This window comes from Desmodus rotundus, chromosome 12, assembly GCF_022682495.2.
Source record: "Desmodus rotundus isolate HL8 chromosome 12, HLdesRot8A.1, whole genome shotgun sequence".
Taxonomy (NCBI): Eukaryota; Metazoa; Chordata; class Mammalia; order Chiroptera; family Phyllostomidae; genus Desmodus; species Desmodus rotundus.
This window is the reverse complement of record NC_071398.1, coordinates 15,106,296-15,123,442: the sequence shown is the minus strand read 5'-3', so window position 1 is coordinate 15,123,442 and position 17,147 is coordinate 15,106,296. Positions and strand designations below refer to the sequence as shown.

Genomic DNA, 17,147 nt, shown 5'->3' with positions numbered 1-17,147 from the left:
TTTATTTTGAAGACTTTATTTATTTTTTAGAGAGAGGGGAAGGGAGGTAGAAAGAGGGAGAGAAACACGACATATGAGAGCTACATCAACTGGTTGCCTCTTGCACGCCCCCAACTGGGGACCTGGCCTGCAACCCAGGCACGTGCCCTGACCTAGAAATGAATCAACGACCTTTTGGTTCACAGGTTGGCGCTCAATGCACTGAGCCTCACCAACGAGGGCTCACAGACATTTTTAAAACATGTAATATATGACCTCTTTTCCCTTAGATTATCAATTAAAAATATGACAACAATCAATACAACAATAGTTGTCTGGTGTGAATGAATCAAAATTATACCTAATTTTTTGGTCAGATCAGCAAAAAAAATGTATTTTTGGTATGCCGTAGAATTTCAATAATTAGTTTACGTTGCCATGAGATGAAAAAGGTTGAAAATCGCTGATATATGCTAATGTTATACTTTAATCCTAAAAATAAATTAAAACCAATAAACATCATTTCATCTGTTTTATTTAGTAGGGAATTATGAAGGATCTTTTTTTAAAGAAAGAAAAACTTTAGAAATGGCTTCTAAAAGTCTAGTGTGATGAGTATGGCCATAGGTTTGGGGGCCAAAGAAACCTGGGATCATATCCCAGGTCTGACACTTCCATAGCTGTGTGACCTTAGGCAAGATATCTCCCTTAAGCCTCATTTTTTCTCATCTGTGTAATGGGGATCATAATCCTAACCCCACAGAGTTGTGAGGGTTAAGAGCACCATAGAAAATGAGGGTTAATGGGGCCTAGAAATCTGTATAACACTCCCCTTTTACAGGTAGTCAGCAAGTTAATTCAATAGTTGATTGAGCCCTTTCTGTGCACAGGTGCTGACCTTGGTTCTGGTAAAGAACATGAGGTAAAGAAGCATTATTGATTCAGAGGGGACCGGGCTCAGCACATCCAGCCCACAGGCTCTCCCCTGAACAATAAGCTGTTCCATGTCTGCAGAGCTGCAAATGTGAGAAACGCCATCCCCACGATGCTCTGGCCTGGGCAGCTGTGTCCAGGGCCCAGTCAGTTTGGCTCTCAGTTTACCACTCTCCTCCAGCTTTGGGATTAAATACATAAAGCTTTTAAGCCCCTGGCCAGAGAGCAGATTCTGTCCCCACCCCCAACCCCATGCACACATACCAAATCCCTCAATTCCAGGGAAGAGCGAGGATTTAGGGAGCAAACACCAGGGGAAAGTAGGTCGCAGCGGGAGGATGGTAATCTCCCCACCATGGCTGGCCCCTGCTACTAGAAGTAGGCTGCTCTTGGCCACCCATGAAGAGTGCCTCTGGGAAGACTTTTGGGGTCTGGAGCCCCAGCACCATCCATCCCAACAGTGTGCCCAGGCTGAGGGGACTACCCCAAGATAATACATCCTCCACACTGGGGTCATTCTCAGCCAAGCTCTTGCTGACTGTACATTTCTATGCTGGACTTAGATATTCTATCAGGTACACTTTTTGTACCCAGCAAATACACTCTTTGTGTGCTAGAGACACAAAGAGGACCCCTGGGGAGTCCACAGATGGGAATTATGACCCGGACCAAGACAGTAACAAAGCCAGTGCTAGCAGTACTGAGACAGAAGAGAGCCCAGAGCTGCTCGGAGCTGTAGGAGGCTGCTGATTCAGCTTGGAGTCGGGGTTAGGGAATGTTTCCTGGAGGAGGTGGTATTGAACAAGAAAGGAGTTTTCACCAGGAGAAAATGGGGAGGGGTATTCTGAGCACAGAGAGCAGATGTACAAAGACTGAGAGGAATAAAAGCATGGCCTTTCCTACTGGAAAATTCTGATGGCCAAAGGAGGGCAGATCTGGGAGGGTTGTTTTTCTGAACTTTCTCTCTCAGGTTATGGGAAAAGATGGGTAATGCTGGTTGGGAGAGAGCAGTGGGGATAAAAGTACAGGCAAATGAAGCACAGGGGCAAAGATATGGCAGAAAGGAAGTTAATGAAGGCATCCGACCTAATCTAAATGGGAGAATGTTTGGGAAGCGTGGACGCAGTAGGGCTCCTACACACGTAGGTGGAGGTCTCTGGAAGCACTTGTCACCCTGGAGCTTCTGCAAGGGTCCTATCAGGCCAGATTCTGTCCTGAGGCACAGCCTCCCAGCATGGGCCTTAGTGTTCCTTTGGGCCCCTCTCATAAAACCCTCTCCATTGCAGCCCCACCTCTCCCCAACCACTTGTGAATCTCCATCCTTACCTCCTATCGCTCCTAGCATGCTTCTCCCCTGACCCCAAGGCCTACATAGGTAGATCACACCTCTCCTCTGTGCTGCCACAGAGGGGAGTTGCAGGAGTAGACTGAATACACCGGGCCGAGCTGACTTATGAAGGGCCTCCTAGACAATGAGAAGGAGCTTGATAGCAGGATCAGTTTTTCAGCATAGAAAATGGAGAATAAAGGGGAGGGAGTGAGATTAGATGGCAATGCGGAGGCCATGACAGTGCCCACTGTGGGCGGTAGCTAGGAATAGGGTCCTGGTGCTGGTGGTAGAAGACTGAGCAGAAAATGATCTCACCCTCTCAGAGAATCCTCCTTCCCTCGGGATCTGCCCAGGCTGAATCTTGCTCTTCCTCTCCTCCAGGATGGACAGGGGAGCCACATACCACATACCCATTCCATGCTTCCAGAATGCCTTCTGGGATTGTTTTGACTTCACACTGCAGACCTCTTCTTAAAGAACAAACTTGTGGGGAGCAGAGGCCAGTGGAGCTCTCATTGTGACCCCAGTATCTGCAGCTCCAGGTCACATCAGGGACCTGAATGTAGACTCCAACAGGGGCTCCCCACCTTCTGGAATAGGCTCCACTCAGATGGACCAGGACCTCAGACAGGGAGAGGACTGAGCACTTAGTCTGAGTTATCTTGAACGCTAAGGTGGTAGTTCAGCAGGGAAGGTGAGACGGTCAGGAGCCTGGAGGCTAGAATGAACCTGGGGAGTGAGGGTGGCCACAGTGGGGAGCAGGGTGAGATACTCCATCACCTCAAGGGGTCCCGAGGGGCCAGGCAGGGCTAGGAATACCAACCTCGGAGGACAGACCACTAGAGCTCTTGGAACCTGCACGTAATGGAAAGCTCGGCACTGCCCCTGGGAAATGTGTGTTTGTAAGGAGAAAGATGGAGTCCCCTGTGGCAGCCTTGGGCCCTGCCCATTCTGTCTTAGGGAACCAGCTTCTGGAGGCCTCCATCTCAGTCAAGCAGTGAGCGGCCGGAAGAAAGGAAGGAGCTTAGTACAAACATAAATACTTTTAATGAAAGCTGAACGCACTCTGCAGAGAGAGCCTGGAGGGCAGCCACCAGGACAGGGGCACTGCTACCCAACCCCAATAGCTAGGCCAGGGGCCCCAGGAGGCAAACAAATGCCAGAGCAGCCCCCAGCAGCAAGGGAGCAGGGGCTGGGGTGGGGGCAGGTGCAGTTGCCCGCAGCGTCTCCTGGTTGACCTCGGGACCTGTGCCACGCTCCAGGACATGCACAGGGGCGCCACACAGAGTGTGCAAGTTATCCGGGTGCTGGACCCGGCGAGCTTCTTGCTGTAGGGATTCCCACACAGCAGCTGCCTCCTTTGGGCAGCCTGACAGGACTCGAGAGGCGCAGGTGTGGAAGTCATTCCAAGACCTGTTAAGGGTGTGGGGTTAAGGGAATTAGGTGGGGCAGAGAGGCTTTGGAATGGGAAGAGGTTCAGGGATGGAGGATAGTGGTGGGGCGTGGGGGTGAGGGTCATGCTGCTGACCTTGTACCTGCTCTTACCTGCAAATGGTCTCCAGCTCACCTCCTTGGCCCATGCCGTCCCCCAAGCGGATGAGGCACTCAGCGAAGCCCTGATATATATTGTTGCAGTGGCCTGGGCCCCCCGCAGTGGCCTCCAGGGGAGATACAGGGACTGAGGATACGGGTGGGGATGGAAAATAGTTGATAGGATGAGCTTGCCCAACCCTCAGGGGCTTGTTTACCCTGGCATGCTCTGGGGACGTGACTCAGCATGAATGAGGTACCCCAGGGAAATAAGGGGTACATCTGGGGATCACCTGCCTGGACCCTGTTCTAGGTGGGACTGAATAGAGTAAGTGTGGAGCATGGTGGGGTAGGAGTCCTCAAGTTCCAGGAGTCAGCTCTTCCTCTGAGCTTCTGGGACTTCTGCAGCCCCAAATTGGATGAAAATGGTCCAAGTGAAGGAGCCAGGACAGGGTAAAGTGGGGCAAGGTCCAGGGCCACACTCCCCCTCCTCAGCACAGTGTCCAGGCTCTGCAGTCTAAACAAGCTTCGCTTTGCCTTCGCACCCATCCCAAAGCAGGTATTGTCAGATTGACAGAGCAGGATAGAGGGTGTTGGGACCCAGGTCAGACCCTAATGGGACCTCAGGGAACCCCAAGGCTGATCTAGGAGTCTCCTCAAAGGTCAAGTCTTCCTTTAACAGAATGGGGGCAGCAAATTGAGGTCCTTCCCCCACAACCAGGGCTCAATTCACACCCCTCTCTTTTGGTTCTGAAGCTACTGGTACACATAATCCCCTCCCTGGAGCACTTGTACCTCCTTGCCACCCTGGTTCCCAGTGCTCAGCAAGGCTGTGCCCCAGTTCCCACACACCCAACCCAGCCTGGTGAGAGGCTGTATGGCCCGGGCTGGTCCCGTACCAGTCCCATACACCTGCAACTCACCAAATGGTGGTAACAGCAGCAGCAGCAACAGCCCCACTGCACAGGGCAGTCGCTGGAACTGGCGACGGCAGCAACAGCAGCAGCGCATCATCCCAGCCTGGGAGCCTAGTGCCGGAGAGCTAGAAGCCTTAAGTGCAACCCTTCAGCCCAGCCCCCGAAAGGAGGGACTGTGATTGGATGGGAGCTGGAGGCGGAGCTTCAAAGCCAGCAGGCAGCCACTACCAGTACTCAAATAGGCAAAGGAAAGGGATCTGAGAGAGGAGTCAGGGTCCTGCTGAGCCCTGGGCCCTGATCCCAAAGATGGAGAGGCGAGATCTAAGGAGGCAGTTGTGCAGATGAATGTAGGTGTCCAGGCCTCTGGGTTGGCTTTGACAGAGCTCCAGAGAGAAGACAGAGGCCAGGGAACAGAGGGCAGTTATCAAAGTCACACCAAAGACACACTAAAAGCACACATACTCCATTTTATTCCAAAAGCATTTAATTAAATTTCTCAATGTTTTTCAAAAACAAAAAAGATCCAAAACAGAGGTAAAAAGAAACATGGAAAATTCAACTCAAGTGGTGTCACAATCTCGGGGGTCATGCTCCAGGCATGGCAGAACCCAAGAAGGCACAATACCCGCCCTGGGCCCAGCCTAAACCTGCTGGTTACCATAACCACAACCAGCGCTCCCCCCTGAAACACCCCAGAGGTGGAAGCCTGAGCAGGTAACAGGTGGACATGACCCTGCTTTGGCCTAGGCCTCTCTACTGGCCTTCAGTGCCACCCCACCCCCAGGCAAGGCAGGCTTAGCTAAGGAAGGCTGGGGGTCACAAGACCATGCAGCATGAGGCTGAGACGCCGGGCTGCTTTGCCAAGTGAGTTGTGTGGTTCGGCCTGCAAGAACTGGAAGAGCTTCTGGCGCACCTGGGCCATGACGGAGCCCATGTGGTCCCGAGTGATAGGGTCACTGTGGTCCAAGTGCATCACAGCATCTTCTAGGTAGCTGGGGGTAGAGGAAATGGACAGGCTACAGGTGGGCTCCAGTGGATGGGAGCGCCCCCTGGTGGAACTGAGGACCAGAGGAACAGCTGACAAAGGAGGCCTCCAAACCTGAGATGGGTGGGGGACAGAGAACTTGTGGAGAGAATTAGGGAGGGGGTCAGGCTAGGGTGGGAGTCTTTGCTTTGAACTGCTCCCCTACCTCTGCCCCAGCCCATCTCCTGGTGCAACTGTACCCACTCACCTGAGCTTGAGGTCAGTTCGAGTGCCAAGGTCAGAGGCCAGCTGCTGGATGAGGGAAAGGAGCACGGGCTGGGAGAGTGGGCAGGGTGGCTGCCCAAAAACCTGGCCTGGGTCCACAGTTTCACACACATACAGCACCAGGTTCAGGTCGGCAGCTGTCAGGGCCTGGGCAGAGGATAGCATTTAGTGTGTGGATTTCGTCAGGAGGCACCTGAGTCTTAACTGGGCCGAATGCCTGGCATACCTGCTGGAAGGCCTGATTGAGGTGGCCCTGCTGTAGCAGCTGCAAGATATGGGCTTGCTGGGCCTGGCAGTCCAGATGGGCAGCCGGGACAGGTGTGCCAGCAGCTGAGCGCATGGCTTGCATGATGCTAGAGGTGACAGCGGCCTGCTGCTCCTTGAGTGCCACACTCACCTCGCCCTTAACAATGCGTTGTACCTGTGCTAAAATGGACTCCTGTAGGCTGTGAAGGGAAACAAGGAAGATGAGGTAGATGGGGAGTCTGGTGTGGCCTTTTCCAAACCCACCACCTCGCCCAGTGTCCTGCCCACACACCTGCCCACTGCCAAGTGCAGCTGGTGCTGCACCTCGGCCCGAACACTGCTGGACACAGTGGCTGCCATCTGCTCAGTGGCACCCTGCAGCGTGCTGACCAGACCCCGCAGCTGGGCCAACACAGGCTCCCGCGCCTCCTGCTCTCGTGCCTTCCGGCTCTTCATGTGGCTCTCTAGCTGTTGCAAGTCTGAAAGGTGACCACGGGGGCCATGAGAAGGACAGTGAGGGAGAAGAGGACAGCCCCTCTGCCTTTGAGTATAGGACCCCACTCACATTCCTGTGTGCCCAGTCGGAAACTATCATTGATCTGCTGGAACATGGCCTGGCAGCTCTTCTCAAAGGCGGGCAGCACCACACTCTGGAAGGCTTCACGGTAGGCAGCCTGCATTGGCCCCTGTAATGTGTCTGCAGCTGCTCGGGCGATGGCATCTGTCAAGTTCTGGGGGTAAAGGGAAGGGCCAAACCAAAAGCCTGAGCCCAAGCTGGCCTGACCAAGCCCACCAATCACCAACCTCCCTCATCTTTGGCCCTATAGCACCTTGGATTTCAGCAGCTTGGAGATATTCTCTTTCATGCTCCCTTCCACAGCTGTGAGCTTGGTGGCCACTGAGGTGCTCAGATGGCCTGCCACAGGCTCTAGACTCCTAGAGACACCTGGGGCAAGGTGAGGAGGGAGAGGTGGAGCCATGAGAGGAAGCTTGACAGGAAGGGGCCCCACTCCCACCCAGCCCAACCAGAGAAATCTCATGCAAAACTCACATGGAGGCACCGTCTTCTTGATCTCATCCCGTATGCTGCGCTCTAGCCGCCCAGCCACAGCTGAAGACAGTGCCTGGGACAGCTGCTGTGTCAGCTGTTCCTGCAGCTGACCACCCCTTTGCTGCCCCTCGGCCAGTGCCCGTTCTAGCCGCCGTTCTGTGTGGTAGCTAAGGAACAGGCCTGGAGCAGGTACCATTTCCCTTCTTAGTCCAAGAGTGCTTCAGCTGCCCCTCACCCTCTTCCATGTTTGGCCACTGCACACAAGGATACGCTCCTGTTCATGCCGAGACTCTAGGGCACGCTCTACGTGGCCCGTGACAGTGCTCTGCAGGCCTTCGAGCTGGGTGCACAGACGCTGTAGCAGCTCTTCTTGGCTGTGCCGCAACTCCAGCAGCTCTCTCTGCTGTTGCCAGATTAGTGCTGGCCAGTCCTCAGAGGGCTCTGCCACCTGCCGGTAGCACCAACAATCGCATGATACCTGCCCTACCTGTCCCCACACGCTAGACCAGGGAATGGCCCAGATCTCTTCCCCACCCTCCAAAAGGAGTCCTAGACGTAGAAAGGGTGTTTGCTCACTCACCTGGCGCTCCGTGAGCCGGGATTCCATCCCTGAATCCCTGCCATAGGCGAGAAGCACCTCAGGCCACGTCATGCAGGCAGCCTGGGGACCACCCCTCTCCCTGGCCCCAGGACCCCTCCTACCCATCATCTTTTTTGCCCTTCTTCTTGAGCTTGGGTGAGGTCCGAGGGGATCCCTTAGTCTTCCAGTCCTTAGCAGGCAGCCGTGGAGTGGGAACTTTGGTGCCAAAGCCCCCTGCAGCAGAGGCAAGGCTGGCCACTTCATCGTCGTGGTCACTGTGGGAAGGGGAGGGAGAGGCGTAAGCGCCTACCACTTGCTGGCCCACCCTTGTGAGACAGACGGTGAGGGGCGGCACCTACCTTTGCTCAGCACTGGCGTCCTGGCTGTCATGTTGTTGCAGCAAGTGATAAGGTGGTCGGTGGAAGGCCAGGCTCTTGTGCTTTTCCTGTAGGCCATTCCTGGGGCTGGGAGGACAGGCTGACTCAGCAGTGGATGACTCTACCTGAAGCCACTACCGTCAGGGCACGTCCCCCCCCATGCTCCTCACCTTTCTGTGAGGCTGCTGCATGTCTCCCGAGTAATGTCTGGTGCTGTAGGCCAGACCTGGCTGTCAGGGGCTGTGGCCTCCTGGGTCAAGGCGGCCTCCAGGAGGGAAGGGGTACTATGCCGATCCCCGTCCCCAGGGCCTCCATCCAAGCTAAGCTGGGGGCCAAGCTCAGGCCCTGGCCGGGGCCGTGGGGACAGCAGGTGTAGTGCCGAGGCAGCTGAGGCCATACTGTTTGGCTCAAGATCCTCAGGAGCAGAGGAGCCAAAGCCACGGGACAGGGCCTCAGATGCAATCTCAGGGATGTCCTGGGACAGGGCAGTGGAAGCTGAGGAGATAACATCAGGGGAACGGGTACGGCTGGGGGAAGCCTGGCGTAGTCCCAAAGGCTCCACTTCCTGCAGCTCCAGGGAGAGTGCAGAGGCAGCACTAGGTACCTGAGGTGGGCCAAAACGGGGACTTAGGTGGAGGAAACGGGTGTGGGGTGAGCACAGAGAAGAGGCACTGGTATTTGTAGTGATGAGAGATGCGACAGTGGGGAAAGGGGATGCAATCAGAAACAGCCACAGCTTGGGAGGAGAGGAGGTGGGAATGGATGGGCTGAGGAGCTGTCCTCCAGGGAACATGGGAGGCGGAGATGACCTCAAGGGAAACACGGGCCACCACAGGCAGAACAGGACAAGCAGGCAGGGTGCTAAAGAAGAAGACTACTGCCAACCTTCCCACTGCTATACACCTGCCAACCTGCATTTCACACAAACACGCACCTGCCCAGGCCCTTTGGGAGTTAATTTGTCAGCTGGACCTGGGAGCAGGCCAGGCAGGAGGCTGCGCGGGCTTGCCTGCAGGCTGCTGCCACTGTTCATTGTCAGACTGCCATCCAGCTGCAGCTTGGGGCTCAAGGTCAGCTCCTCAGGTGGCCTGGTGGCAAGAAGGCTGAGGTGTAAGCAGCCAGAGCTTGGCATCACCTGGCACCAGCCCCTGCCAGACCCCAACTCTGACCCTCACTTCACCTGGGCAAGGGGGGGTCCACAGCTGAGGTACTACTCATGGCAGATACAGCTGTGAGAGAGGAGCTGCTGCTGCTGCTGCTGCTGCTGCTGCTATTACTAGGGGAGGCAGCAATCTGGGGAGATGCAGAGTAAGAGCTGTGGCCTGTCGGTAGGGATTCCCAGGTCCCCCTGCCCTGAGCCCAAGCCCCAGCACACCTGCTGCAAGGAGGTGCTAGGTGTCATGAAGGCGTCAGGTGTCATCAGCTTGGGCTTGGTCTCACTGCTCAGACTAAGGAAGTCAGCGGGGGCAGGTAGCTCCACAATGCGTCGGAGATCAGGCTGGGAGCCGTGAGTAGCTGAGCCCAGACCCTCAGAGCCCAGTTCGGGCCGAGATTCTCCAAACGCTGTGGGGAAATCTGCCATTTCAGTCAGACTGCAGACCCTGGCAAATCTAAACTGCTTCCCTCTTACCCCTCACTCACCGAAGTCTTCATGGGCAGTGTGGGTGGGGAGGGGGGCGACCACATCGGGGTTCAGCTGTGGCTGGAAGCGGATCTGCACATCCTGCAATGCCCTTCAGGAAGAGTAGGAGAATAGGAGAGAGCTCGAAGGGGCCAGAGTCAGTAGGGTGGGGAGGAGCACAGACAGGGCACACTCACTTAGTATGCACACAAAAGAGCTTGATGAGCACACCAGCTGCAGACTCCATGGCACCGGCTCCGTGGTTCCCATCTGCAAGGACAATGTGGACAACTAAGCCCCTGGCCCTGTGTCTTGGCACTCCCTACATACCAACGTATAGCTCCGACCCTGAGCAGCTCACCAGCCCCTAGGCTGTCATTTTCTTCCTCAGCAGGCAGCACTTCCGTGTGCCTCAGCCGGCAGCGAGTCACAACCTGGATGCCGAAGCTCAATACAGGGTGGGTGAGTAGGAACTCAGAGATGGAACTGAAGCAGGCACGGCCTTCCTCCTGGTTCTGCAGCAGCTCCATCACATAAAGGACCTGCACAGGCAGTGCATTCACAGCTGAGCTCAGAGGCTGTGAGGGATGTGGATGTGCCACATATCCCTGCCTTCGCCAGTGATACCAACTCTACCCGGGGTGCCCCAAATGCAGTCTACCTTCCGTTGCACGTCACTGAGAATCAGGTATTCTGCTGAGAGGTCCAGGCAAACTTTGAGGCTGGGCGGCACACTCACTGAGCTGAAGATATCTGGGGAGAAGCTGGGAGGCCATAAGGCAGGATGAATGAGACTAAGAGAGTGGAAAGAATCCACCTCCCCAATGCTGCTACCCCTGTCTGCTCCCCAGCCTATGCTTACCTAATGGTCTGCAGGCAAGTCCAGGACACTGTGCACCACATCTTTAGCTCCTGATTCTGGTCAGCACCAGTAATGAGGAACCTCCAGAAAGGGACCCTGCAAAGCAACAAGGCAATGAGTGACTGGTGGGGAGCCTAAGGTCCAGCCTGCCACCCGCCTGCCTGCCCACTCACTCACTCAGGGTCCTGTTTCTTATGGTTGTCACAGAACAGGAGGCAGGAGAGAGGCCGCCCATCATGAGGCTTCAACTCATGTAGACACCTGCAAGCAGGCAGATGAGGAGCCTGAGTGGGTGATCGAGTCTCCTACCTGGGGGTTTCCAGTCCCTTGGGCTCCGTCTTACCTGGGCTCATCCTGCCCCTCAATGTAGATCTGCCAGAACTTGACAAAGCCATCATGGCTTGCTGTAGCCAGGACAGTCCCATCAGGTGAGAGGGCCCCTTCACTCAGGTACTGGGAAAAACCCAAAAGCCTTACTTTTCTACCAGACTAGAGGTGGGAGCAAGCACATCTCAGATGAGACTGACAGTGAGTTGGGCTGACCCACAGTGAATCCGTACATGGGTGTGAAAGACTAAATGAATGGGGGCCAGAGGAAAGACCGGGCCATGTGGTGCAGCCACAAAGGCGTGAGCTCCACAGGTGGAGGTCAATTTGTGATCCAAGTCCCAGTGGGCAAGACGCCAGTAAAGCTACCTGAGCAGCTCTGGGTATGGGGAATAGGGGAGGGACGTAAGTAAAAGGGAAGAGCAAGGAAGGAAGTCAGTTGCAGGCTTACTGTGCTGTGGCCTTTCACCATGATGAAACCCTGCTTGATCTGGCTGACATCCACAGGCCAGGTGCTGTGGCTAGAGCGGAGCATGTCCAGGTTCCACACCTCAGCCTGGAGGGTACAGGGGGGCAAGTGTTCAGCTCATGCCCACACCGTGGCTGCTCTGACCACCCCTCCCCCTGTGCCCAGCCTCCTCACCCTGTCCTCGTGCAAAAGGGCCACCATTGGGCTACCCTCCTCACAACAGTCTTCACTCTCCTCAGGAATGAATGGGCACCAGATGATCCTACGAAAATGGTTCAGCGGCGTACCCTCTGGCTGCCGGATGTGGACCAAAATCTCTTCTCTGAACAGGGCGTTAAGGGCTAACCAGATGGATGATGAGCTCTGCCCACCTTTCTTCAGTCCCCCATCCCATCCCCGGAAAAGGATACTGAATTTTGCCATTCACCAGAGCCAAGTGCCACACAAACAGGTTGCCTGCCTCATCCAGGCAGGCCAGCTGTGGGGAGTTGACATGAGCGAAGGCCAGGTCAGCCACACTGCCCATGAAGCCCTTGAGCAGGGTCCGCTCCGAAGTGCTAACACTGATCACCCGCACCATCGCCGAGCCATTGTTGGCAGCTGGAATCAGGAGGGCAGTTGGCTGTGAGTGGGTGTCTAGACCCAGGCAGCAGCAGAGAAGCCCTGCCCTTGCCTGCCTCACAGCCACCACCAGCCTCAAGCCTGGTTTTCCCACTTGGCTCCCCAAGGCCTGGCAGAGGTGGGGGCAGCACAGACAAGCCTTACATTGTATCCCCGAGGTCTGAGTGGGCTGAGAGCCCTTATACTGAATCTGCGTCTCTGGGGCTTCTAGCAGAACACCTCCCTCCTGTCCCCTGCCCCAACTCACCCCGAATGGCATAGGCCAAGAAGGAGTTGGACACAGCAATCAGGTTGCCATAGTAGTATTTCTGCTCCCAGTCATACTTGGCAACAGGCTGGATTTTCACCTGAGAACCAAGGGTGAGGAAGGTCGTAGTAGCTGAGGGCTGGGGCAGCTTTCCTGGAGTTTAAATGGTCCCCAGCATCCCTGGGGACAGTAGAAGCCACATATGCAAGCCCAGCCACCCAATCACAACTCCTGGTGACAGATTCCCACATAGACTTGATAGTCAACCCTGGCTTCCTGACACTGGGCACTCTACCTGTGGGTTAAGGCAGTCCCCATAGGAACTGGCAGCATGGGAGAGGCTGTGTGTCCCCATCCACCATACATGACACAACATCTTGGTGCTCACCTTGTTGCTCCCCCGTGCCTTGCTCGAGATGCTGGAGTCACTGCTGGCCACAATTTCTACCTCCTTGGCCAAGATCCCAATGCAGGTGGAGCTGTCATCTCCTGAGAGGCAGCTGCAAGGAGGGGTACACAAGCTTAACTCTTGTTCACCCAAAGTCTCAATGGGCAGGGTTGGAATGAGGAGAGGATACAACCACCATAGGGCAGGTGTCCAATCCCAATACGCAGTTCTGGGTTCACTGGTCCCTAGACCCATGGCTCACCTTGCTCACCTCCCTCCTTGGGAATGCTAAATAAAGTGCCTAAACATCAGATCCAGGCCAAGTCTATGCTCACCCCTCACCCTAGTGCAAGCTCAGTGTGGTTAAAGTGCTCCAACCCAGGACACCTAGTAGGGGAGCAGTAGAGGCTGCTGGTCCTTCTCTCCCCTCATCTCACACCTTCAGCTAGCAGACACCCCAAACACCCCGTTACCACCACTGTTATTTCCCAAGCACTCACATGACCTGCTTCTCCTGCAGGTTAATAGATGGCTTGGCCCGGAGACCAGGCTTGTTTGCTGAAGTACCATCACCTGAGCAGAGAGGGTCTGGAACCAGGAGCCCATTGAGGTCCCCGTTGTAGGTGTTAGATGGCCGCTGGCTCTCTGCACTGGGGCCTGGGGGCAGAGAGGGCCACTGTCATGAGGTTGTTCCACCTGCCTACGAGCCTCTCCCAATGCAGAGCTCCCCTTCAGAATCATGAGGCACTCTAGCAACATGCAAATGAGGCCTGTCTGTGGGAAGAAGGGCCCTTTGTTCATCTCTCATATTCCATACACACTGACGGTGGACCCACTGTATGCCAGGACTGAGGAGGAGCACGAGGCTCTTCTACCTTGGGGAGGGGTACAAGCTGTCAAGGATCCTCTGAAGCCAATTAATACTCAGGCCCAGGTCAGCACAGAGGGACTCTGTGTACTTAAGGCAGGGCATGGGAAGGGTCAGGACAGACTTTACAGAAGAGTCACCACCATCAGAGCCACTGTAGCTAGAACACATAAACATGGGAAAGATGAAGGGAAAATAAGGCCGCAGAGGTCTCAGGTATGAGGCTGGGGTGCTTAGGTTCTCCAGCACCCCAATGAGAGCCACAGAAGAGTTTTAAAAGGGAAGACAACATGGTCAGCACTGGCCAGAGGGCTGATTGCTCTAAGGCAGCATGCAGGATAGTTGAAAATCTGGGTGAGAGATACAAGGGCCTAGACCTAGATAGTGGCAGGGGCTGGAGAAGAAAGAGTGGGCTTCCAAAGCACGGAAGGACACTGATAAGATGTGGGAGTAAGGAAGGAAGGAGACTGCCCCATAGAGAAATGGCTCAGAAGATGCCACCTTGGGAGGGTAAACTCAGAATGAATGGACACTCTGAGCTGGATGAAGAGGAGAGAAAATATGGAGTAGTGTGTGGAGTCAGGGAAGACAGCATTTCAGTTTGCCATTCACTGAGTTTCAAGCACCCTTACAGGCTCAGACAGTACTCCAAAACTCCCAGGTGGCAAGGAGACCAGGGCTCGCATTGAGGGTCACATCAAATTTTTCTAGTCACAAAAGCCTGGGGTCTGACACAGTCCGCCAGTGAGAGGAGACAAGCCAGAGCTCGCCGGCAAACAGAAGAATCAAGTATCAATCAATTCACAAGGAGTTCAGAGGAAAGCCTCCGGGCCACCTCACTTGGATCAGAGCCACTCTCGCCGCTCAGGGTAAGCTGGCCACTCTTCCTCCCAGGAAGGCTACCATGAGGACAAACAAACGACTGCACAAGGTTGGCCGTGCCAAGCTCTATCAGACCTTTGTGGATTCTAGCGTACATAGTAGCTGATGAGCAGGAGAGGCCCAAGCCAAGTTCACGAGCAAAAGGAGCACACGCCAAGCCTGGGGCAAAGTCAGTAGTTTCAAGTAGTAGATGAATTTTCTCAGGGAATAGGGGATAGTTAACCCTACCCAGAGTGAGCACCAGAGCCTGCTTCCAGCAGCAGCTAGTTGGGGCCTCCCAGCAGGTTTAAGAACAGGGCCCGAGGAAACACCAGTTCTCTCAGCTCTGGCCACTGCACACCTAAATCACCACCACCAGCTGGTCTTTCAACTACTGCAACTTTTCACAGGTCCCTGAACCAGCTGGGACCTTTTGGCATTTTCACACATGCTATTTCTGCTTTGTTCATGCTTTTCTAACACCCAGCTCCTGTTCATAGTACCAGACCTACCCTAAACATTGTCTCTTTTCTCAGACCCGTTCTCAGGCACTGTCCAGTCCCCATCCCAACAACCCTGTTCCCATCAAAATACCAAAGCACTCCTCTCGTTCCATGTCAACAGAATTACATTACAACATCTTTAGGCTCCTTGAGGTAGGAGCGGCTCTGAGGTATCACTGCAAGCCCAAATAAAGTTTAAACGAATAGAAATAAACTATGGTTTGCGGATGTTTGTAGCCTAATCCAATCAGGGCCACGCAGTCTGTGATTTGCCTTAAGCCCAGAACGGGCGTGGAATTGGGGGTGGACACCCAGAAAATAGTTTCAGGAATCACGCCTGGAATCTGTATTCTCGAGGGAAGGGCAAGTTGCAGAGGCGGATCCGCAGCGCCGAGGTCTAGATACAGAACTCGGAATACACAGCACCAACTAGGCCTCTGAAGTATGGCAAACGGGTTGCAAACCCAGATCAGTACCAGAAACACTAGAGACCTTGGGGTCAGGCCACCAGCGGGGCCCTGCGGATTCGAGGACGGAGCCTCACCTTCAGCCGAGACGCTGAAGGGCGAGGCAGAACGGCCCGGCGCCAGGATGGGGAGGGATCGCACCGAGGGTCTGCGTCCTTCCGGGAACAAGCTCAGGGATTTACTGCTCTAACCCTCGTCTTCCCTCACCAGCCGGAGGACGCAGAGCCGGTCCGGAGGGACCTGGGGGCTCTGAGGGCTACCCTGACCCGAGCCGACCCTCTGCCTGCTCAGCAAGGGCCCACCCTCGCTGTCCCGGCTCACCTCCGGCGGGCCGGTCCAGCTTGAGGATGTCCCGTAGGTGCTGCGTGGCGTCCTCGATGTCGATGCTCGCGCAGGAGGCCATGGGCCCAGCCGCAGACACGCTGTCCGCGCTGCGTTCGTTTCGCTGACGCCACGCACCAGCCGGGCACAGCCGCGCCGGGACCAGGGACGGGACGCGGGTCAGTACAATCGGTCCACCCGGGGCCGATAAACCGCCGACCGCACCGCGTCCCTAAACCCCCCCAACACAACCAACCGCCTCCACTTCCGGCCCGCTGAGCCTCGGCTCCCGGAACCTGCACGAACTGGAGAAGAAAGGTTCCGCGCTGAGGGAGAATGCCTTGCCTGTCCCCTTTACTACCCCATCCCTGTGCCAGCGAAGTCCGGTGAGTTTCGCAGGGATGAGGGAAAGCAAATGTCCACATACTTGACCTCGCGAAGCGATACTAGCCGCCGAATACCCCGTCCGTCCATGCCCACTCCCAAGGCAAAGACTGCTGATGGGCCTAGGACCCGGTCTACTCGGCCAACCTAGGCTGTTGTGACTCCTCCAGAAACAGGCTGAATTGGCAGGAGCCAGGGGTACCCTTTAGAAATAGGTCAGTGTAACCCAATTCCTGAGGGGACCCACGATGTCAGACGGTCCAGGAATTGCAAGGTCAGGAGAGCTAATCCCATCAAAAAGATCACATTGTTCCCTAATAGGCCTCCAACAACATCCCGATTGCCCAACCTTGTACCCTCAGGCAGAAAGAAACAAACAACAGTTTACAAACACCTGTTTATTGCAGACATTTCAGGCACAGATACATGGAAAAAGCTGTATTGCAGATTTTATACAGGGTGGTTTTAAGAGGCAGCACCTCTCTCCCCCACCCCCAACACACAGCAACCTAGATATCAGTCCCACTGAAATCTGCTCAACATCATCCAGCCCTGTACCCAGCACAGCCAGGCAACCTCTGGGGGTCTGAGGAAGTCCTTGGCCTCCATCCATAGCTGAGGGAAAGGCGGGGTACAGGTCAGGCATAGCTACGGTGCCCTCACCAATCCTGAAATCCCTAACAGGGCACCAGCCCAAGTCCTGGGTTTGGCTTTAGCCTGTGGTTGCTACCTTGCCACCAGGTTTACACCACCAGGTCTCAGAGCTAAAGGGCTAGATTTGCCATAGGCAAGGCCTCTGTTCCCCAAAACTGAGGAGCATGAACTGTCCCAATAGTTAAGATTTCCTGGGATTTGAAGACAATGAGGTGTGTAGTTAGGAAGGGACTAGGAAGCCTAACTATGCCTTGCTGAGGTTTAAGAGGTGAGAAACCGTAGAGCACAAATCCCCTGAACTCCGATCGCCTTCTTTCATAGCTCTTGATCTATACTCGGAACAACCAGGTTTGGATCTGTGG

At 55.1% G+C, this 17,147-nt stretch overlaps 2 protein-coding genes across 3 annotated transcripts; both read right to left on the bottom strand.

Annotated features, from left to right (window-relative positions):
- Positions 1 to 3,270: 3,270 nt before the first annotated feature.
- Positions 3,271 to 4,820, bottom strand: NRN1L (neuritin 1 like). The gene is made up of 3 exons (XM_024555841.3): positions 4,696 to 4,820; positions 3,788 to 3,920; positions 3,271 to 3,655 (listed from the first exon to the last, which is right to left on the bottom strand). Exons 1-3 carry the CDS (start codon positions 4,784 to 4,786, stop codon positions 3,370 to 3,372), a joined length of 510 nt encoding a protein of 169 aa, XP_024411609.3. The 5' UTR covers positions 4,787 to 4,820; the 3' UTR covers positions 3,271 to 3,369.
- Positions 4,821 to 5,155: 335 nt separating this feature from the next.
- On the bottom strand, positions 5,156 to 16,036 carry EDC4 (enhancer of mRNA decapping 4). Of its 2 annotated transcripts, none has more exons than XM_024556192.3 (29): positions 15,748 to 16,036; positions 13,228 to 13,384; positions 12,728 to 12,839; positions 12,340 to 12,439; positions 11,882 to 12,071; positions 11,646 to 11,793; positions 11,454 to 11,558; positions 11,019 to 11,128; positions 10,853 to 10,936; positions 10,676 to 10,771; positions 10,475 to 10,577; positions 10,175 to 10,355; positions 10,011 to 10,083; positions 9,834 to 9,925; positions 9,568 to 9,755; positions 9,373 to 9,485; positions 9,127 to 9,280; positions 8,363 to 8,796; positions 8,175 to 8,279; positions 7,938 to 8,090; positions 7,816 to 7,852; positions 7,506 to 7,683; positions 7,236 to 7,391; positions 7,015 to 7,130; positions 6,750 to 6,915; positions 6,477 to 6,663; positions 6,165 to 6,384; positions 5,922 to 6,085; positions 5,156 to 5,681 (listed from the first exon to the last, which is right to left on the bottom strand). In XM_024556192.3, exons 1-29 carry the CDS (start codon positions 15,827 to 15,829, stop codon positions 5,489 to 5,491), a joined length of 4,197 nt encoding a protein of 1,398 aa, XP_024411960.2. In that variant the 5' UTR covers positions 15,830 to 16,036; the 3' UTR covers positions 5,156 to 5,488. The 2 variants fall into 2 exon arrangements, with proteins under 2 accessions (XP_024411960.2, XP_024411958.2); XM_024556190.4 differs by having other exon boundaries at positions 9,568 to 9,767; positions 15,748 to 16,030.
- Between the last annotated feature and the right edge of the window lie 1,111 nt (positions 16,037 to 17,147).

Excerpts from the sequence above, each read along its gene's own strand:
- NRN1L (XM_024555841.3), bottom strand. The coding sequence starts at position 4,786 with ATGATGCGCTGCTGCTGTTGCTGCCGTCGCCAGTTCCAGCGACTGCCC. Across the intron at positions 3,921-4,695 it reads GCTGCTGTTACCACCATTTG|TCCCTGTATCTCCCCTGGAG; the intron begins GTGAGTTGCAGG and ends CCGTATCCTCAG. Across the intron at positions 3,656-3,787 it reads GAGCTGGAGACCATTTGCAG|GTCTTGGAATGACTTCCACA; the intron begins GTAAGAGCAGGT and ends CACCCTTAACAG.
- EDC4 (XM_024556190.4), bottom strand. The coding sequence starts at position 15,829 with ATGGCCTCCTGCGCGAGCATCGACATCGAGGACGCCACGCAGCACCTA. Across the intron at positions 11,129-11,453 it reads TGGTGAAAGGCCACAGCACA|TACCTGAGTGAAGGGGCCCT; the intron begins GTAAGCCTGCAA and ends GGTTTTTCCCAG. Across the intron at positions 10,084-10,174 it reads AAATGACAGCCTAGGGGCTG|ATGGGAACCACGGAGCCGGT; the intron begins GTGAGCTGCTCA and ends TTGTCCTTGCAG.